Below are 22,770 nucleotides of genomic sequence, written 5' to 3'. Positions count from 1 at the left end.
GGAGAGGAGGCAGCCACCATTCGCCCTTTCCTTCCCCGGCTTCTCCCACGTTCCTCCCCCTTTTGCCTGTGTCCCTATCCCGATTTGTTCCCCCATTTGTCTGTCTCATGCTCCACCCACGTTCTAGCCCTTTCCCCGCCTGAACAGATAAAAAATCCCATGCATGCCTCAGTAAAGTATTCCATCTGCACCCCTACCTTGTCTCTGGACCCATCCGTGCTGTGTCACGGCCCCATCCCCCCTCGGACCGTGGCAATGGTCTGATAACCTCAATGGGGTTATCAGACCAGAATCTTCACTAACTCTGCAACTTCCAAAAAATGCAAATATTTGATAGATTGATGAGTGTACCCAAAGCCTAAATCGTCCCGATCAAAAGGTATGACCCAGGCTTGGAACACAATATTAGAACTGCTCTACTAGCTTTAACAGAAATCAACACTCTTGACAACAACCTGTTCTAAGAGATATAAACCTAATTATAACCTAGAAGTAAAATTAGATGATACCTTAAATAGGCCTAACGATACAGGACAGCCACACCTTTAGCACATCACAGCTCAGATGAAATTTTTTTCATGTGCAATTGCTAGGAGGCCCTCACTTGTTAAACCCTATGACTCTGATTACTACCTAGTTTGCAAAAGCTATGCTGACACTTCATACAGTGACTTCTAGGTTTCTATTTACTGTTTTCCTTCCCAATTATGTTAGCAAGCTTTTCTCCTTTTCTGGAATTGCTTCCTACACTAGATGATCTGGCTCGCCTTTCTGATGTAGTCTACTAATCCTGCCACCTAGCAGATGCACTGTCAGCACCAAGGAACCTTTTCATTCATGATCCACACCACAAGGACACTGAAAACATTCAGAAGGCTGTGCTTTTAAAATGATCTATGCTAAAGAGATCTAAGTGAATACTACTCACTCTGTTAGCATGGCTCCTTTAGTCATAAATGATATTTTTAAGTAATCATCTACTGATTGAAGCTCTGATAATAGAAGAAATACCTTGCCTTTCCACAGAGCAAATCTCTGATCCTCTGAGGACACAAAACAAGCACGAATATACTTTACACTAGGAGATAATTTCATCTGAAGAATATCATATTCAAGGATCAGTATGTCTGGGCATGTAGGTTACAGATGAATATTTGTATAAGCTTGTGTACTGTAAGATTTACTTATTGTTTACCTTCAGACCACAAAGCTGGAGAGTACTTTTTCTGTCAAACATACATTTATTTCTGTGTGTATGAATGCATGTGAACTTCTCAGGGAACATGTGTTAAAAGCAAAGATGGCTGAGATGTACTTCTCTGAAGTACAATTCAGCCAGGAAATCTGCTCAACAACATAATTGCTACAGATAATACCACAGAGCACATGACGTGATCTTGGATATATATTAATGTATTTGTGTTTCTTAAACCACAATGGCTTTCAAGCTCTATGCTAGGAATGAGTTCACAACTTACTCAGAAGAATGTCACATATTGAATGTGATTTCAAGGAGTATGTAGGGGTTTTGCTTTTACCTGGAATTCTTCAGCAAAGCAAAAGTCAGGTTGCCCCAGTTACCATGGTGATAATGGTATTTACCACTGCCCCTGAGAAAATGCCAGTGAGCAAAATTGATCATTTTTGAGACCCAAAGAGAAATGTGCTCTGGTTGTTGGTCAGATAATTACCTGGAATACCTGAACCTTGCCAGTTAGTCTTAAAATTAAATAAACAGTTCATTGAATCTGTCTGAATCTTGGTGTGTGGCACAATGGCATTATGATGACTAAGTAATGTTTAAAAATACAAACTGAGAGCTTAAAATAAACCGTTGATAATGCTTTGTGACTCAGTACTTTTGTATTGGTCCATTGAGTGTATTTGTCAACAAAAGACCATTTGGACAAACTGTATGATACGGGGTGAGTTTGCCCTTTCAGATTTCCTGCCTGGCCATTTCTTCTCAGAAGTGGAGAAGTCGTCAATGTTGAGTTGGAAGAGCTCTCAGAAACTCATAAAGGTGATACAAGAACCATGAAAAATACTGGGTCTCCTTTCCTTGCTCTCCGATTAAACTGGAGGGGTAGTCTAAGGTGCCAAATAAGCACAGAGCCTTTAAAGTGGCAATCGTCAAGGCGGGTATCTCAGTTTTGTGTCCCCATCTGAGCATCGCACAGACGCTCCCTTCCAGCTGGGTGTACCACGCGGAGCGGAAAGCCCTGGGCGCCTCCCCGTGAGCCAGGTCGCCATCGGGCCCCTGCCGCCCACCTCCGGGGCTAGGTGAGCAGGGGCCCGTGCCGGCCGCGGGCGGGGGTGCTCCGGGAGCGCGGCGGAGGCACCCCTGAGCCCCAGCAGATCAGCCCGCCCTGGGGAGGGAGCTTCCCCAGAGTGGAGGGCAGGGGAAGGGGAGGGGAAAGGAAAGGAGGGCCTGCCCTGCCTGACAGGAGTTGTGCCGTGGAAAAAAAGTTGCGGCGGCTTTAGAGCCCGGCGGTGAGAGCCCGGAGCGCGTGTCGGTACCTGGTAAACCCGGAGGCTTCAGAGAAGAGCAGCCCCCAGCTCAGTACTTCCTCCTGCCGATAAGATCTTCCCCAGCGCTCGTCACGGGTGGCGGCCGTCGCCGCTGCCCTACTTGAATCGGTTTCAGACTCCTCCCGAGGCGAGACGGGCGCGGAGAGCGGCGAGGCGGGAGGGAGGAGGCGATGCGCGGGGCCGCGCCGCTCCGCCCGGCCTCCTCCGCTCCGCGCAGCTCCGCGCCCTGTGCCGCCGGCAGAGCCGGCCGGGCGGCGGAGCCGCGGCTCGAACCGGCATGGGGACCTTAGGGAAAAGAAGAGAAAATCAGTGAGTTCACCGTGTTGTTTTACGCTCCCGTCTCCCCCTCCCCGCGGCGGCCGTGCCAGGGTCGGTCTCACGACGCTGCCCCCGAGACCGTGCGGTGCCCGCCGGGGCGAGGGGACGGGCACGGCGCTGCCCCCGCGGCGGGGCTGGGGGGCTGCCGGAGTCGCGGGGCGGCACGCCGGGGGCTGGAGCTCCTTAGGGGCCAGCCGAGGGTGGGACAGAGAGAGAAAAGAAGCGCGGGAGGGGGTGTGCGGGGGAGGATTTTGTTTCACTCCTTTGAACGCCAGTGTGCACCGGGCAGGCGGTTCATTGCGGGATGGAGGAGCCTCACGGTACGGTATGGGCAGAGCGGGGGGGGCGGTGCCGTCCCCGCCGTGCTCGGTCACCTGCGGCACGGCCGGCAGGGGCGGGGGGCGCTGGGCGAGGGGTCGGAGCGCGGCTGTCCCGGCCCCGCGGGGGAGCGGCACCTGCTCCGGTGTCACCCCACGAGCGCGTGGTCACTTATTTTTGGTGCCTTCCCCACCGGCGCTAGTGTGCAGTGGAAGTACAGGGTGGGCGTCCCCTGTCGTCCCCCGGTTCCGCTTTCGCCTGTTTGTCATGTCGGGTGACTGCTGCGAGGATCTGTTCTAAGAAATGGCCAGATGTGCCTCTGGCTGAGCTGTGCCTGTCCAGTATGGCCAAGTCGGCCACAGTGTTACTGTAAACTTTTTTTGGGGTGTAGAAACTTCAGTTTTCCTCCAGTGTGTTGCCAAAACCCGAAATATTTTCTGCCTTAAACCGTATTTTATTACTACTGCATTGCTAGGATCCTCTGCCCTATGTTGAAGAGTCACTGGAATAAAGCTAGGAGAGGTGTTTAAGCCTGTGAAAAGAAACCCCTGAAAGCTGATCAGGCTCTTGTTCTTTTTAAATGAGAACAGGAAGTCATATCACAAAGCTAAGAGGGAAATTTAGAGAAAGGGGGAAGGGAAGAGAATATTTGCATAGCCACTGTCAGCCTACGGAGGAACTCAGCGATGGTCACTGCCTCTGCAGGGTCAGGCTTGTAGTTTCCTGACTTTGAAACGCTAGAGACCTGGGATCAGTGTTGGGTTGTAAGTGACACCGTGGGTAGTTTTGTGGCTTTCCAAGCATTCAAATGAGACAGAAAGATACGGATAAGACTTGACATTCAGTGGGATGAGGTAGGGTCCGGTCTGTTTTCATAAGGCCTACATATTTCCAGCTTAATCCAGGAGTGCCTATTTGGGGATGTTTGTGAGTTTACTTCTGTTATCTATGTGTAATATGCATGCTGGATAAATTTCTATGCCTTTTCTTGCCAAGACTGTCAACTTATTAATAAAGTCTTGCATAGTGTTCCAAGGAAAGTTGTATGATAGCATATAGTTGTATGTAAGATAACTTCTTAAAGATGCTGGAGTCACTTGTTTAGGAAGACTGTGTCTGAAATAAACCCAGGCACTCCCTGAAAAGTCAGAAGTCCCTGAAATAAACCCAAGTTTTATTAAAACAGCAGTGGTTGTTGTTCTTTTGTGAACTGTATGGTTATACTTCTGTCAGATTTTGCAGTGGTTCCTGTTACTTGGAGGCAAATATGTTGCAGAACTTTTCATCAGTATAATATTGTGCCTATTTACCACTTCATACAGAATTATGAACTATGCAAGCAATGAACAGCCTTTAATATTGTCTGTAAAGATGCACATTCTTGAAGTATAAGGTATTATATGATCAAAACACAAGCCTAAAATTAGATATATGCTTTATTTTGGTTTCTTTTACATTTATTATTAAATACATTTATTTTCTTGTCTATGCTATTTTAAAACAACTTCATAGGAAATAATAGTATAGAATGGATGCAAATTAATATATTTGTTTTAATTGTGAAATACACCACTGTGAGGTTGTGCTGATATTGTGTTTACTTAACAGTGATTTTTTTCCAAATTAAGTTAATAAAGCTAGCCTGGTGTTTTCCAATGTGTTTAATATTTGATTATAGTTATTTTTTTTCTCCTGTACTTTTGGTGGGCACAAAAATATGTGGTGGTAGGTTACTGCATGACACTATTGTTGTTACATAGTTTGAGAGGGTTTTATGCTTGTGCTGAAACTGCAATGTAAACATAATTCCCCAGCAAAGAAACAAGGTTTCTGGTAATCTTGACAGATGATTCAGGGAGCTCTGTAACCAAGCACTATGCACTCCACATTTAGCAGAAAAAAAAAAAGGCACTTACTGAGCAGTCCCTTTGGTGTACATACTGAGTGGGAGGGTTATGTCGTTCAGTACCCTGGCTAGAAGGAGTTAATTGTCCTTTAAATCTCTCCTCCTTTCCCATGCAGTGTAAAATTTGCCACTCTGTCTTCTTGTATTTACTTCACTGTTGTGTTTTCTTTAGGCAATCTGCTCAAGCATGCAGCACTGCCCCTGAATCAGCACTGGAGCTGAAGCAGACCAGTCACTGTCCCAGCCTCTCAAATCATACTCAGGTCATGATGGTGCCATTGGGGCATCTAGCCAAAGGAGCCACTTTGGAAGATCTTCTTGAAACCTGCATTCAGTCTTTTGGTGAGTGTCTGGAGGTTTTTAGAATCATATTAATTTGTTTCTGTCCTGGCTATGTTTAGGTCACTTAGTAGTGAATTGCATTGATTCACTGCTGGAGTAGAAAGGTGTTAACTGAAAATTTTCTATGCTGTAGGTGACTGTACTTTTTTAGGTTGGTGGATGTATTTATGCATATGTGTGTAACAGATGCTAAGAGATTATTATGACTGCTGCTTTTTCTTCAGGGAACAAGACAAATTCTAGTCATCTATACTTCTATGAATGTTTTTTGTTGTTCCTTCAAGTACCAATTTTGTAAACTTCAGCAAGTAATCATACTTTGCATATTGCAGTAACATTCCCATAATGTGTGTAAGCAATGTGTTCATATAAATATTTTTAAATTAGAAGAGCTATTTTTAAACTACATGAGGTCACATTGTGTTGCTTTTTACATTATCAGTATAGATTTAAAGTTGCTTCTCTACAAAAGAGAAAGAATTCAAAAAGAAATCACAACTGTACACCTTTTTGTACCTATCAGTTATCCATTTGTCTTTTTACAATAAAAATTGTTGTATGGATAACCATAATTGTTGCCTAAGTCTTGTATCCCTAGTTTGCTTTTCCAACTTTTTCATTAGTACACGTGTTTATATTTTATATTATCAAAATATTTTAGTACTGAAGGCACTCAAAATGATTCTGAATGATTTGCTTATAAGTAGCATGTCTGTTTGTTAGTGCTGAGTCTTTCAGTGCTATGAATGATTCTCAAAGTATATGTGGCAAAGTCTTGATTGCAGAGTAGTCCTTAGAAAATAAATGTATTTGAACACCCACTCAGCTCTAAAAAAAAAAATCTATATAGTTAAATAGTAACACATTGTGCTGATCAAGTGGTACAGAACATAAATACTTGTGTAAACAATTACTAATCTTTCACATTTGTTGGAAATTATTTTTTTTTATCTTTAAAGCCTTCTAATCAGCATGTGCAGAGAAATGCATGTCTGAGAAAAGCTGGTGAAATCTGTAATTGTCAGTAATGTCTTGTTTCTTTTTGGCTTCTTTTCACCTCCATTTAAATGTTGTGAAGACATGCTCACTGAACTGCTGTAAAGCCATAATTTCTTAAAAAGCGTTGATTCATATTTTTATAATTTTTGGTTCACTAAGAGTGGGATAAGACATCTAAAACACAAGACCTTCAGATGGTTTTAATATTGTGACTACTTGACCAATATTAATGCTCCATATTTTTTTTAAAAAGGTAATATAAATGTAACATTGTAAAAGTCTAGTAAAATTATTAAGGTTATTAATTTAAAGTAATGTAGGTGAAACCCTGAACGGGAGATTATCGTTGTCTAATACTCTGCATAACAACATACATGCTTCTATGTTGTCAGATTCCTGGACATCCATATATTAAAAGAACTAAGGTGACCAAGAAAACTAAATGTACCTGTCCAGTTCAGCTATATATACATATATATATAGTCCAGTAGATACAGTTTTCTTGAACCTGGATAAGTGGTACGTAGGTCTAGCAAAGTGAATTTAGTGCATCTGCAAACATTATTATAACTCACTGAGGACTGCTAGAGTTATGATGCGTGCTGCAGAATTTTAGACTGTTCATTGGGCAGTTCGTATACTTATACATCTTCTGTGACATTATGCATGTTCTTACACTCTGTTGGAATTTCCCATTAGGGTATTTAAATAAAAATGCAACTGTTACAACTGTAGATAACCTACATAGTGAAGTTCGTTACAGAATGCTCTTGTAGCTACCAATAAAAACACAATGCAAAATTCATTCACATTATTGTGAATAAAGCCAATAAAGGAAGAGATGAAAAAATTTTAATTTGAGATTTTGAAGAGAGGTGGGGGTATGGAGAAAAATGGTGGGGGAGAAGCATGGTTGACGAATGATTACAAGCAATCTGAAAGACTGAGCAAGTTTCTTCCCATGCATAGTACTGAAGTAAATCTTCTACCTTGTATGCTAATAGTTCTATTCAGAATGAGATTATATCTTCAGTCTTGGATATGCTGACCTATAATATTTTGTATATTATTCTAAAAATTCATTTTCGTGATCTGAGCAACTTTTATTTAAATGTTAAAAATACAGAAACCCTCAAGACATTATACATTTTAAGTTTGTTTTCTAGATTTATTTGTTGTCTAGTGTTAAAGAGAGCAAGAGGCAGTCGTTAGAGGTGGTGATGGATCATATTTCACAAGATATACTTCATTACGTTAATATTATACTGCACTTGCTAATACTATGTTTACAAATACAATTCCTATATAATGTGTGTAGCGGAGTTTATGCTCCTGGACTCAATTATACAAGTTTGGAGAAAGCAAATACTGTGTAACAGAGACTGCTGTCAAGAATGGTGTGTAAGGAAGTTGGCAGCCTTTTGCTATATATGCAGAGACTCCCACAAGGAGGTCTAACCAAGAAAGTATTAAGAATTAATACACACAGCTGTAAAGAAAAGTATAAGTATTTTACAGCAGGGATAAGGACAAGAAAGGAGAAAGTGGGATATGCTAAGCTGAAATTAAAAGTGAGAGAACTGAGCTTTGCTGCAGTGTTGTAAATGGATTCCAAGATGTTTTGTAGAAAGACAAGTTTTGTCCAGAGAACTAAGTTAATCCAAAACTTATACTAAGGAGTTAAAGAAGAAAGACCATATCTTGGAGTTAATATCTGTAGAAGTATCTAGATAGGAGATGACACTGGAGCATGGACAAAACAGTGTAATTACAATGGTGGTGGTGTATCCACTAATTCAAGGCCTTTGTTTTGTTTTTGTTTGTTTGTTTGTTTTTGTTTCTTCTTTTTTTTTCTGAAAAGATCAAAAGCTTAGTGCAGTTAACTTAAATACCTGCTTTGGGATGATTAGTGTGTGCTCTTTCACCTCTTAAAGTTGGTCTTCTTTATCTAGAACTGGTGAATGACAGGCATGTGCTTTAGAAACAGTGAGGGTCATATGAGGTGGTCTGAAGTCATGTAGGAGATCACTACATCTGCAAGATCAGCATTATACCAATGTTTTTTCAATAGCCTGATGAGAAGGAGATGCTAAAAGCAGAGGTTTCTTCAAGTCCCATGAAAATTTGAGTCAGGATAAGTAAGATGAACCATCCTGCAAATGGGTTGCCAAAAGTAAAGGCAACAAAAAAAGCAAGGATATAAGTGAGGGAAAGAGTTCAGTTTAAAAATAGCATGATGAGAGATTGAAGGCAGGAAGTGTCTTAGAAAGGAATATTGGTCCTGAGATTATGAGAAGATCTGTAGAGACTTGAAACCACTCTCATTAGTTTTAAGAGAGGAGATTTGCTTAGCTAGGACAGTGATTCAAAACATGTTTTATGTGACTTGGAAGATCTCTCAACATTATAAGTAGATACAGGGTGGTGTTACTGCTGTAATCTGGATTGACAAGAATTGAAGAGTACAAGTAAATGCATCACATGTGATTGCCTTAGAAAAGAAGGAGAAGGAAAGAGAAAGCAAAAAAGGGAGGAGAGTGTGTAGAGAGGAAGAGCAGAAGGTAGGGTAAAATGATTGAAAAGGCTAGAAAGTACAGCAGCTGCAGAAAGGTTAGATTCAGTGCAACCTCTACATCAGAGATGTTGATTCTGAACATAAAGATCATAAAGAAGTAATTTAAAGTAGAGTTCAGTTGGCAACAAGATGGCTGAAATTGTGAGTTCAGAAAAGCAAAGAAGTAGTTAATAGGTCTTGGCCTGGACTATGACAGCTTCAGGAGGGAGATAATTTATTGCGGAGGAAATCTTCATTAGTGACTGTGATTTTGGAGAAGAATTGTAAGTAGAACAGTGACTTTAGCCCCCTGCATCCATGTTTTTCCATTATATAGTATATAAAAAACCTGGAAAGGAATGTACTTTTGACTGGCAGACAGTTCTCTGAGAGTCAATATGTCTTTGTCTCCTTTTTGTTGCTAGTTACAGACACTTATGCTTAGTTTTGAAAACCAACAGAGTGGGCCCTAGTTTGCTGGTCCATGGCCACGATGACTGCTAATGCTAACAGCTCAGTAGAACACAGGAAGCATATGGTTAGTAGCACAGCCCTACTTTTGCTGGTTTTTTAAGTCATCTTTGTGAGACTGCATAAATGCATAACATATATTTAGTCCAGAGAGTGCTACAGATCAGAGAGAAAAAATTCATCAGCAGTGTTTACTTCACTGGATACCTTAATTTGTTAACTGTATATCTGCTAAATATTCATGACATTTATCACCTTAGGGTATCATGCTACCGTGAGTTTGAAGTTCTGACTATTTGTTATCAAGTCAGTTTCTAATCTAGAAATTTTTTTTTCCCTTTGTAACTTCACTATATGTTTGTGCATGGTAAGAGGTCTCTGTTTTCTCTCCTTTGACTGTGGTTTTTTTAATCTTATAAATGTACCTTTCTTAATCTTGAGTAAGGTTTAAGTGTGCTTATTTTTTTAAACACACCTTTCAAAGATTCAATGAGCTGTTTTAACATGAGTTCAAGCTTATAGACCATGTAGGGTCAGAGAACCTTCTCTTCACCCACGCAAAATGTTTGTTTACAAATTGTTTTTGAAAGTGTTTAAAAACTCTCTTACAATCAGGACAAAATGTATATTCATCATACTGCCAATTTGATATCTCCCCATTTTGTCTGCAGTAAAGTCCCAAAATGTTACTTGGAACTACCTAACAAACAATTCCAAGAGTGCACTTGAAAGTAATAATTTACTCAAACAATTGTGTCTTCCTAAAAAAATCTGAGAATTTAAAAGCTGAGAATTCCCTAAGATCTCAAAATTTTAATGTCATGAAGGTATTTCTGTACGTAACCTTTCAGTGCAAGATCATACTCTTTGCCTGTTACATTTGAGTGCTGGAAGTATGTTTACTGTAGCACATGGAAGACCTATGCTTATTCTACAATTCGGGAACTTCAGTTAAAAAGAAATCAAGAAATATCATCTTTAAATGCATGCCAGGGTGCGTTGTCCCTGTGTTTGTTTTCCTGAAAGAAATGTAAGTAATGGGCTTTAGGAAAGCAACCATATTATTTCCCTAGAGCAACGTAGCATAATTCTGTGTAGAATCTCATCCATGACAAACTGCTTCCAGTGGAGCTATTTGTTTATACTGATATGGCAGTTTTCATTAAAAAAAAAAAGTATTTAAATGCCTGTCTGGGCTAAAGGAAGTTGAAAATCATGACTTAGAAGATTAGCAATATTCTTAATAGAATTTATGTGAACCTAATATAGTTTGGAACTTCTAATGGTCACAGTGGTCTTAGACAGTTAGGTGTAAGAGTAGGTTGTGATGTAAGTTGTTCTGCAGTGTTTGATCAGTGCTAAACTAGCTTTCTGCCTCAATGTATGATACTGTGAGATGTTTGTAAACAAACCTTAGAAACATTGAAAACTACATCCAGACTAATCTGGATGAAAGATGTCACAGAATTGTTTTGATAGAAATCTGACAATGGTGCTGGTTGCCTCTCAGATGCTAGCTGCCTAAAACTGTACAAGATAATCATAGTTAACATTTTCTAGAATAAAAAATAACTACATTAGTGGAGCTGTCTAGTTATGTGAACTGATAATATTTTTATATCGCTCATATCAATATAATGCAAAAACATACTGAGTCTTAGGAATTCTTTGAGAGCTAGTTCCACATTGCATCCATCTTGCAAACAATGAAACTGGCAAGTTAGAGTTCACTCTTTGGAGCTCTAGCCATCTTCTCCTCTAAAATACAGAAAAATTGAAAATTTTATCCAGTTATTATTATTCCCTTTCAGTTATCTAGAAAAACCCATTCTACCCTTAACTTAAATACATTCTTCCAGTCTTGTTAAAACATAAAATAACTAGTAAAACAATCATGGTTCAAGTACCAAGTTTATCCTTTTATCAAATTTATTGTATACAAAATTCTAACATAGAATTCTGATTCAAAGGCAGTAAAGTCTTTCAGGGCATATATGCACTATGGTAGTTTCCTTTTTTTCTGTTAGGTTTGCCTAAACAGTCATTTGGTTTTATCTCATGCTGCACAAACTTGCAGGGTTCTACCCTTTGCCCTTGAAGCCTGGGCTGAATGTTGAGGTCTCCAATCCTCCCGAAAGTAGTTAAAGTTTATTCATAATACTGTTCTGCATTAAAATGCTGTTGATCATTGTGTGTTAAGTAATCTGAGTGCGATTTGGTCAAATACAGTGCAGAAACTTTAGTATTGCTTGGCAACAGAAACTACGTTAATGATCAATTAATGACATTGTGGGAACAGAAGAGTCATTACTGTTCTGTCGAATGCATGACATTGTGGGAACAGAAGAGTAGTTACTGCTCTGGAGAATACTAAGTACTGTTTAGCTGACTATTAAAGTTAATTGTGATTGTGCCAAAATGAAAATTATTTCTTTTTTAACCTGATGTCTGTGAAAAATTTTTCCCAAAGGAAAGGAACTTTAGTTATCTTTATATGTACTATAATATTCTATTTAGCTAATTGGACTTCAGTTTTTCAATATAATTTTCCAAAGCCAAGAAATAAGTAATAAAACAAAATTAAAAATACTTAGACATTTTGCTTTAAAAAGCAGTCTCCTATTTACTTAGAATTTTCAGTCATATCCCTGTGGTAAATATATCTTCATACCTTTAAATATAAATTCAGGAAAAATCAATACAACTTTTATTTAGCAATGCAAAAAAGCTTAGACAATAATAGAAAATAATTAATTCTCCTGAGATTCATTCTCACCCAGCAATGCAGCTATCTGACAGTGCAACCTGGTGATTAGGTATGTTTTAAGTTTGGAGTGAAGCTGCAGGGCTTTTTGGTCCAGGGTGAACAAGAGATGTTTCAGACCAAGGATGAACTGTAGTGGTTTAATGCTGGCCATCAGCCAAGCACCATACAGCTGCTGACTTACCACCACCACCAGCGGGATGAGGGAGAGAACTGTAAGAGTAAAGCTGAGGAAACTCATGGGTTAAAATAAAGGCAATTTAATAAATTAAAAAAAAAATAAAACCAACAACCAAAAGCCCAGAACAACATGCAGTGTGAAATACTCTAATTGCATCACCAGCCAGCCAATGCCCAGACAGTCCCCAAGCAACAGTAGCCCTGGCAAATTTGCAGTCTGTTTTTATATGCTAAGCATTGCATGATAGGGTACAGAATATCCCAGTGGTCAGTGGGGGTCACCTGCTCTATCTCTGTCCCCTCTGAGCTTTTTGCCCACCCCCAGTCTCCTCGCTGGTGGGGCAGTGTGAGAGGTCATGCCCCAGATGGCAGGTTAGAAACTAGTTTACCAAAGTCTGTAAACACCAGTTCCAGAAATATATCTAGAAGTTGAAGCAAAGACTAGGAAGCTTAGGTATGTACATGAGGGAAATCTGAAACAGTAAGTCAAAAATTTTAGAGCAGGAGTAGGGTTGGAACATGCACCACTAATGAAAATCAAGGTCAGTGGGACCCAAGCAATCTGCAACGTTTTCAAGTCCTTGAGTGGCAAGCAGCTTGGTGTCTACTAGTCTGTTACACTTTGAACCTTTGGATGGGACAGACCTTGCGCGTCCTTGGATCTGGTGATTAGCTGCTCCAGGATCAATCAATGCAGTTAGAGAGAAGCTTGTTGTAAAACACTGCAGTTGTGTGGGATGCATGTTAAGCATGCATCTGGATTCAGTGGTCAGACAGTGATACTGGCCTCAGAAGTTTCTGCTTCTGTTCTGGGAGTCTCTTATCCATCAGTACTTATGCCAGCACAGCTGCGTTGCCAGGCACTACATTTGAATTATTCAAGAGTTTCTTACAGCTCAAAAGATGCACTTCAGTATCACCATTCAAAGCTTTTGGAAATAAATCTTGAATGCTAAAATTATGTTTTGTAGGTTTTGGAGAAAAAGACTATTGAAAAGTTTGCATCTAAATTTGCTAAAATCAATATTTTAAACATCCTGTAGAACGATATATGATGTGTGTCCGTGTGTGCAAAACTTTTCTCATCTATGTAGCTCATCTGAATTTCCAACGCTAATGGAATGCTTTCCACCCACATTGCATTTGGTTTCTCTCAAAGTACATTTTAATTTCTGAAAATCATCCCATTTCCCCTTGACAAGAGCTTTTATCTCCTCGTTTTCATTTCAAAGAATTACCCACCTAGAGCTCTTTCTGCAAGATGTAGCTTTCCAAAAGCTGTTTCTGAGTGAGGGTGATGGCTTTCCCTTGAGGTTTTTCTCCCCTAATGTTCCCTACCTTCACACAGAACAGTCTCATTATCCTTTTTGGATGCATATTATCCTCACTTATGTCTTAGATAGATCTGCATTGTTTATGAGTATTTGGAGGAACAGCAGTGGGTTTCCCCTCCCCGGTTGGGGAGTTTGAAGGGAGTAGACATCAAGAAACAGCCAGTTTATGCAGTTTCTTCTAACATCTGCAGTTATTTAGCTTTTTTAGAGTTCTGTTGGTCCAGGATTGATCACAAAGTAGTGTGATTCTTTCCTCTCTGGCAAACACTGGTTTGTTCTAAGTTTAGTTTTGGATTTTTTTTTCCTAAGACCAATTACTTGTGTAAATAAATTTATGTATAACTCAATAGTTTTAAGTGTGTATGGACAATAAGCCACTTTAAAAAAGACACAAACAAATCAAACCAAAACTTTAGCACAATTTCCCGAGTATTTTGATGCTGTCTGCTAAACATCATGTCACTCCTGTTGCCTGAGGGGGAGTACCACCATCCTGTACAGAATTAAATGTAAGCTGGAGAGCTCAAGACTCCACCTGCTTTCTGCTGCAGCTAAAATTAAAACAAGCATTCTGCTACCTAATTACTGTGTCATCTTTGTAAGGACGTTCTAATTAAGCTATATTATTTCTGAAAGATGTTAAGCACTTAAGATAATGATCTGAAATAAAGAAAAATTCACTTAGGACAAGTGTGACATTCTACACTTAGGGTAATCAGTTGTAAAAACAGTATCATAAAATCCTTCATATACATCGTTAGTACAGAAAAGGATCTCAATGTGAAGCTGGACTTTAAAACTGAAAGTGATTTAATGATGTTGTATCACTGCAGAAACTCTAAGGCAATAAATGCAGGCATAGAGGGATGTGTGTACTTTTATATTTTCTATATACATTATATATGTACACTTACGTATATTAAAATGTGTGTGTAAAGATATTCTGTACAGGATATTAAAAATAATATTTTAACTCTGGTGCTAAGAACTCCTCTGAAGTCTGTATTCAGATTTGCTTTATAAAGGTGCAGGCCATTCAGAAAACATCAGTAAAGTTGACCCAAGAACAAGAAAACCTGGCCTCTGAGGGAAAAAAAATTAAAAAGGACAAATTTGGTGTTTCTTAGCTCAGGAAAGGCATCAGGGAAGCAATCCTTAAATAGAGAAAATAGATGGATAAGGAAAATGAAATTTTTTTTCTCTCTTCTGGAGTCCAGCCATAAGCTGCCCAAGTTGCCTGAAATATTTGATTTGACTGAAAGGAGAATTTTTAAATGATGGAGATGCTCAAGTGCTGTAATAAGTCACCTACAGGGACTGTGAAGTCCTTATCACTGTAGAATTTTAACAACAAATTAAACTGGTTCTGAAGCATACTGTTTTTGAGAAAGCTGATTTGCATTGGAGCAGTGAAATGGAATATATTAGCTCTTATCCCTGATTTCTGCCAGCAACTGAGCTTTCAGCTGTCATTAAAAATTAGTCTAAGTTGAATGTGCTGGCTGACCCTCAGTGATGGTGTCATAACTGATGAGCAGAATGGTGGCTTTTTATGAATCTGATTCTGACCAAACGTGATCAATGTCATGAAGACAATTAAGTGACTACCTCTGTTACAAGGTATCAAATTCCAACACAGCAATAAGCCTGTAGTAAGAAGGCTGCTAAGTGTTGCACAAGTTTTAAGCTAAAGGGGAACAGAGTGTTTCCTGTTTGTAAAGGGAATTTCCAGGGAGTATCCACTAAATACTCATTAAATATTTTATTTCGTTTTGGTTGCTCCTAGCCATTTTAAGGTTATCTTCTACTACTGCACCTCGCATGTGGGGCAGAGGCATCGACTTACGGCTGTTTGAGTTCAGTCACTAAACCCTACCATGTACTCCCACATGTATCTGTCTGTTTCGTACATGTCTCTGTGTTTCATCAATGGCTTTGAGACCTTAAGACCTTAAGAACATCAGTTCCCTCAGTTTTCAGATCACACGCTGATTTAAAAACCTTTGCAGACATTTATAGCACCATCCCCACACCATCTTCTTTAAATTACCGGGAAAAAGGAATTGCAGAAATCTTGAAGAATGCTGTGTAGCACATCAGTATAGCAACCCACGACTTTCAGCTTCGCACTTAATAACTTCTGGCAATTGCTTGATGCTTTCTTGCGTTGCATTGTTTTTTGGTGCTACTTTTTGATACCCACTGGAAGACTTGAGGGAGTTTAAAAGAAGTTGTTCATGTTCTTAGTAGCTTAGTCACTGATCACGTGATGTCAGTGCTCTGTGATTCACTTCTGATTCATTTCAAATTGTACACCAGGTAATACAGTTGGAACCTGCTTATGAAATAGACAGTGTTCATGAAATAAAGGCCTCTCAGACCTAGGAAAGCTAACTTTTCCTTCTTGCAGAATTCATTTCAGTTAAGGAATGCCATCCGTGGCATTCCTACTATTGCCTTATCATCATGAGTAGAAGGGAAGGTCTCAGTGCAACGATCTTGTCTATTGAATATACTCTTTCTGTTAAGTATATTTACCACAGAGTTGTGGGCATCAGAACCTGGTGAAAAGCAGGTAGTTTGCTCTTAAAGTCTTACTTACTAATTCTTGAGTGATTTGTTTCTCTAAAGTATTCAAGGAACAAGTAATACTTGAGTTATTTCTATATCACGGATTACAAGGAGTCACTAATTGGATATGCAATAGAGTGGCTGATGGGCCTAGATTAAAATGTTCTTATCCTTGTGTGTTCTGAGTCTCATATAAGAAATGGAACTTTTGTAATTGTAGGTTTTAGTGGCTTTGTGTTACTACACAGATAATAAAATATTTATCATTACATGTCTGTGCTTTCATTCATGGAGTTAAATGCTGAGAAGTATATTCAACTTCTGCTTTCTTATTTGTTTCAGAGAATATTTATTAAAATTTTAGTACAATAAGGGAATTTACAGAAGGAAAAGCATGCAACCAGTTGGTTATATGTATTTTGCTGCAGTGAAACAAAGCTAAGGCTTATGCAGTATTTTGCAGCTTTCTTGAAGGTAAATGACCTAACAAACACACCCATTCCACTTTATTTAGTATTCACTCTGTGGTTTTGCTCGCAGGCTGTGTGGTTAGAAACAGATATACAAACGGAAATGAAAATGAGTTGCAAAGTTTTAAAACAAACTGCTGGAGGTTCATGAGAATGCTGCAGAGGCAGTCAGAGGCACTCATGCAGCACAGTCAGGAAAGCCCTCTTATTGGCTCCACCATTTGCACAAAGATGCTTTGCCATAACTTCTGTTACTTCCTTACATACATCAAGTGAGCTCTTCAAAAAGTAGTGACCTTGTGGTCAGCGTTGTGGAAGATCCAATGACAACTCTGAAACTGAAACTGAGCTGGAATGTCTTCTCACCTAAGACCCATTAGGGCTTTTTGAATTATGAATTTGTTGTATGCAAATGGAAGAGAAATCAGACTCAATATTTTTCTTTTAGTATTTTTCTTTTCTATTTGCTTTATCATGGTGTATGTAGTTGAAAAGTGCTTTATTTTAAAATTGGGCAGGAAGATGACATTAAATATACTGCACGTTTGTAAAATTGTTTGCTGCTACAATCAGTTCCATGCAGACTTGCTGTTCAGTGCTGAACTGTGCTGGTAAACTTTAGATTTTTTTTGCTGCATAGTATTTATTTTGTTTTTTGAGCCATCACTCAAATACAATATTTTTTCTTTGTGGAGGTGAGCCTTTTAGTTGGGTGAGAGAGTGCATAGCTCAAAACCTAGTACTGCTTTAATATGTGCAAAATAATGGCATGTCATTGCAATGAAGTCTACCTCTGTTGCAAGATAATTAGATTTGGATGTGGTGAAGCATAAATACACTTTTATTATGCAAGAAAATACCATAAATGTGTTGATCTGCTTACTAATAGTATGCAGAACATGCTGATTTTTCCGTGTCTTTGTGGAATGGAAAAGGTAAAATGGAAGAGAGATCTTCTGGAGGACAGAAGTTTGATTTGGAACCTGGTGCCAAGTGGTACCTGTGTTATGTCATAGCAGAGGATTTTGGAATACACACAGTGAAAGTGCTGGGAGAGAGAGTTATTTTTTGTCTTTGTCATCTGAAAGTGATCTATATGGAGCACTTATGAAAAGCTGGTGATTTAATTACATCTGTATATTCTTAATAGTATGTGTGCATGTAACCATTTGGCTTCCAAGTTAAGCATATACTGAACTGCTTTTCTGATTAAACAGGAGCTGTTGGAAGGAGGTTCTGGCAGAACACCAAGTTTTGTAAAATGCATGAAAATTCATACAGGCCTTTGTGTGCAAGGCCTAAAATAATTTTACTCTTCCTGAAGACACTGGTACAAAATGCCAAATACTAAAGACCTGAATATGTATTGATTCTTGATGTCCCAGCCTTCCTCTGCAAGTTTCCTACTTCTCTACCTGAATAATTTGCTGTTTTCCCCTAAGTGCTCATGCTTTAATACCTAGGCAGTTTATATCTCAGAAGGATTCTTCCAGGAATAAATATAATTATGTGTGAATGCAAACAAGGAACGCATAAACTTTGGTTCATGCTATTAAACTGAGAACTTGTAGCATAAACCAAAAGGCAGATCAAGAATTTTTATTACTTGGGGTCTACACTGCTCCCATTTATGGGGCTGTAGGACAGGCAGACTTTCCCCTCGCCTGTATCACTGAATGTGGAATTGCTCCTTACAATTAAGTGTAACTGCAGAAGGCAACTTCAGAAAATGGTGTCTCATGTTCAGTGTTGAAGGTCACCTGATGCATAAAATTCTCATCCTGGGCTTGCTAGTGCTGAGCAGTTGCTGCTATTCATATAGTCTCTGCCAGAATTTACTGTTCAGGATTTTTTTACTTGTCTTGCCTGAGAGGATGACTGTAATAAGATATTTTGTTGTTTGTGTTTATTGTACTGAGTTTCCTGCAAACTGACTATGCTTTTGCTAGAAGAGTGAAGTTACCCACACTAGTTATATGATATGCAGCATGTCCTCTGCTTTCAGGACTCCAGTCAGCTAAAGCAATAACTTCGCTTGTGAACTACAGATCTAGGCCCTTCTGTGTCACCTTCCTACTAAACTTCATCTACTTTGTATGAAATAGAGTCAGCCTGTCTTCCAATTTAAACTAAATTTGATGGAAAGATAGGAATACTAAAGAATATGTGGAAGAGAGACGTACAGATAAGTGCCCACATTGATATAGGAGCAGCTGTGTGAGCCCAGACTTGGTTTGATTTGATCTGCTTTCTGGCCAGGCAGCCTGTAGTCAACTGCAACATGTATTAATTTTGTGTAGCTGATAGCTTTAAGCATGGAATCATTGTGAGGAAGAGAATGAAAAGACTTTCAGGGGAGAGTATAGTTATAAAGGGCATGAGTGGGACCGTTGTGGAATGAGGAACAGAGAAGACAGATCTGGAGGAAATTGGGTTTCATTAGTTCTACCAGAGATCCAATGTGTTGCTGAAAAGGAAGGGCTTGGACTCTGGGGTTCTCTCTTCACCTTCGGTACCTTCCTGTAGAAGGGCATGGAAGTTCTTGCTCAATAACTAATGGGGATTATCTTGTTTTGCCAATGGGCTAAATTTAATGTTCTTTTTTGGTGATGTGCAATTTAAAAGTGACTTTTCTCCCCTTTACCTAGTAATAGATGCCATTTTATATGTTGCAAATCTGCTGTTTCACATCCCTCTTCCATTTTGCCCTCTTGTGCATTGCTTCTGTATCTTGTTACTGTTACTGCTTTTTTAATGGTAACTACATTTATCCTAATAGAGGTTAATGCATTTAAAATTATTCGAAAAGATAAATTTTCTTTTCCATTTCAAAGAGTGTCTAACTCCAAGCTACTTAGGTTCTCATGGCAGGCTGTAGAAGGCTGTAAATATTCATCAGTTAATGTTTACAAACACTTTCACTACTGTTTTTGTTACAGAAGTGGAAACTTTTTTTAAGTGTTCTGCTACATTCTATGTCCTTGATCTTTTCAGAATATGAAAAAAAAAACCACAAGACCGAGAAGACAAGTAGTCTAAAAACTTTATTCAAGCGAAATCCTTGTAATGCATAGTTGAAGGAGATGTGTAGGACATTTAGGTCCTTCACAGGGAGTATGCATAGGTAAACCTCTGGGCTTCCTGCATATGTTGTATCTCATTCCATGAGATACTGGTGCATCTTGGTATAGATCCCAACCTGAGTGTGTACTTTAGTGCTATGCATGTCATCTGTACAAACACTTAAGAATATTGCTGTTCTGTTTGATAAGTTAAGTCATGCCACCGACTCATAGGGATCATTAACTGAATTCTTTTGCTCTGCAGTTCATTAATTTGTTTCAAAGTTTATACTCATATGCCTAAAGCTAAGCATTTAAGTGCATTGCTGGGCTTAGATAATTTTGTATAATTATCTGGATATTTTGAATTTTTTGAGACTTTTTTTTGCCTTTTTCTTTTTTTTTTTTAAGGGTCTTCAAAACCTTGTAGTGAAATATATTTCTTGTTATATGACTCTCATCAGAAAAATAATTCAGTTCCTAAGTTAGTAAGTTACTGCTATTTTTGACACAGCATACATGAACAGACCTAACTAGAATTAGGATTCTGAAAAAGCCTCTTATAAGTTGTTTATTGGAGGTATAGCAAGATTTCAATATAAATACTTTTTTTTTTCAGATTTAGAAGGAAATGCATATCAAAACAACCAGCTGCTAAAGATAATTCTTGCCATGCATCAGTTTATCATCTCCTCTGCAGACATGCTTCAGAAACTCATTGATCTATATCCTTTGTAATATTCACCCGCTGTTAAGGTAATATTTGATAGCCGTACAAGTTTGAGACGGGTAAGCAGAGGATATTTACTCTATGGGTGTATTACTGTGCCACTAATTAAATAGTGTACTTGTTCTTTACATTTTTTGATTTTATGGTGTGGTTTGTTTGGGTTTTTTTGTGTGTCTTTTGGTTTAGCTTGTCATACACAGAGCAAAAAGATGAAACTCCAATTCGGGTTTTAAGTAGGATAAATCACCCTCTGTTGGCTGTAGAGGGAATATCTATAAGGTGTTAGGTTAATGTTGGCACGTCAATTAGGTACTGTAAACCTGGGCCCAAGTTTCAGATCTGTTTTTCTCTCTGTCCTCCATACAAGTCAAAGAGCAAAGAACAGAAGTGTATCATCTGGATATGAAAATTTTCAACAAAAATTATTTCTCTCACACACACTCAACATTACAATGCACTGAAATAAACCATAAGCTTTTCTTTTCTATTTCTTCTCATTTTGAGGTAACTGCCTAGACTGATACACGTGTGTTTCTGGGTTATTAGATTTTTCATAACGTAGCTGCTAAATCATGTTAACAATACTAGCCTTTCTTAGGAATCTTTAATTGTGGGATATGTTACCTGTCTCTTTAGCTTTACAGAATGTTTACTCCTAATTATATGAACACAGTACAGGCAGGAGACTTGTCATGCTTAGAATCCACAGCCATTTTTGGTTCAGTTTAGAGAATCCTTTCTTTCCTCAAACTCTGTGTCTAACAGGCATTTATTTATTCAAATTGGGGCCTTTCAAAATATTTGGGAACTTACTCAGACCTCACCAGTTCTATAGTCAGCCTGATGTAAGCATACAATATGGTTGGTTAAATTGTGAATGATATGTCCCCTCAGTTGCAGTAGATTTAGGCTTCAGTTACTCAGACTGTGAGAGGATCCACAAGGTATTTTCATTACATTTTGTTTTCAGACATGAAAATGTGTGTGTCATCTACATCAGAAGAATCAAGATGTGTAATACATTTTCCAAATGTATTTTCCATCTCTTCAACAGACATCGGCGACAATATCAAAACATGTTTTATAGAGCTAATAGATGAAAAATATGGGTGTTTCTTTCCAGTTACCACATCAAGTCAAATGAAAACTGTTGCGTAGTTAGATAGGTAAGGTTACTATGGAGAGGCATGTCACATTTTGCTCTACCATTGTATACAACTGGTTATGTTTAAAAGAAAATAACATCTTTCTTTTAAAAGCTCCAGTGAATTGTAAGTAGCTGAAAAGGATTTCTTCATAAATGCAGTGATTCCTAAATTTGGTATTACTGTTTCAAATTTTAATGAGATGTGCAAGTGCATGAGCTTTATTAGAAATTGTGAGACACGTTGCAAAGAAACCTGAAGAAAACAGAATTGTTTCACTACTTAACACTACTCAATACTTGAGTAATTGCATCAATATTACTCATAGTAGTCATAGTTGCAATAAATTTTGGTAACAACCTTGCCTTATACTTTGTGTACAGTTGTGTAAAATCCTAATCTGATATTATATAACATCAGTAGAATGAATCCTATTGCTTACAGGTTGGGAAGTATCAAGCATGTTACGTTTCATATCATATGTGAATGGATGTGGTTTTCCTTAAAAGATTTTCTACCTATCTTAATGCTTTAGAAAATAACTCTTCTATGCTGTGTGTAAAGATATGCTATTTTGTGAGGTAAGTATATTCTTGGTTGGTAGCTATTAGTTTTCAGCCATCCATGTGCCATATATAAGTATGCTTTTGCATATTTTAAGTTGACATTAAAAATAGAAACAGGTATTCTGCTTCAGCTTTCCAAGGTTCACTTTAGCAGCTTTACACAAAAAGGCCCACACAACTGGCTTTGAGATGTGCTTGAGTCAGTGCATGAGTTGTTGGGTCACAGTTTTGGATGGAGTCTGTGTGAATCTGAATCTTAAACATCCATGAAAATTGTCAGGAATTGGTAGCATTGTATCTAATATTATTATATAGTTCTATTAAAAATGAAGTGGGATATTTCAGATATTTTTATATTAAGCAAAACTCTATTACATTTGATAGGGAATTCTCCTTAGTAGTTCTACTTAGTCACTTGCAATGATCCTGGAACACCTTTTTTTTTTTTTTTTTTTTTTTTTTTTTGGGTTTTTTTTTTTTTTTTTTTTTTTTTTTTTTTTTTTTTTTT

At 38.5% G+C, this 22,770-nt stretch overlaps 1 protein-coding gene across 2 annotated transcripts in view; it reads left to right on the top strand.

Moving 5' to 3' along the window:
• Positions 1-2,762: 2,762 nt before the first annotated feature.
• RASGRP1 (RAS guanyl releasing protein 1) overlaps positions 2,763-22,770 on the top strand; it is a 42,882-nt gene continuing 22,874 nt past the window's right edge. For both annotated transcript variants that reach the window (XR_001876827.1, XM_017827375.1), the window contains exons 1-4: positions 2,763-2,841; positions 5,247-5,416; positions 20,441-20,546; positions 22,215-22,277. Coding sequence is in view for 1 of the 2 variants with exons in the window: in XM_017827375.1 (XP_017682864.1) it covers positions 2,810-2,841; positions 5,247-5,416; positions 20,441-20,546; positions 22,215-22,277 (371 nt within the window). In the remaining variant the exon portion in view is untranslated. The remainder of the gene's footprint in view (positions 2,842-5,246; positions 5,417-20,440; positions 20,547-22,214; positions 22,278-22,770) is intronic.

Source organism: Lepidothrix coronata, unplaced genomic scaffold (genome assembly GCF_001604755.1).
Source record: "Lepidothrix coronata isolate B3197 unplaced genomic scaffold, Lepidothrix_coronata-1.0 Scaffold138, whole genome shotgun sequence".
Classification (NCBI taxonomy): domain Eukaryota; kingdom Metazoa; phylum Chordata; class Aves; order Passeriformes; family Pipridae; genus Lepidothrix; species Lepidothrix coronata.
The sequence above is the reverse complement of the archived record's forward strand: the minus strand, read 5'-3'. Positions and strand labels throughout refer to the sequence as shown.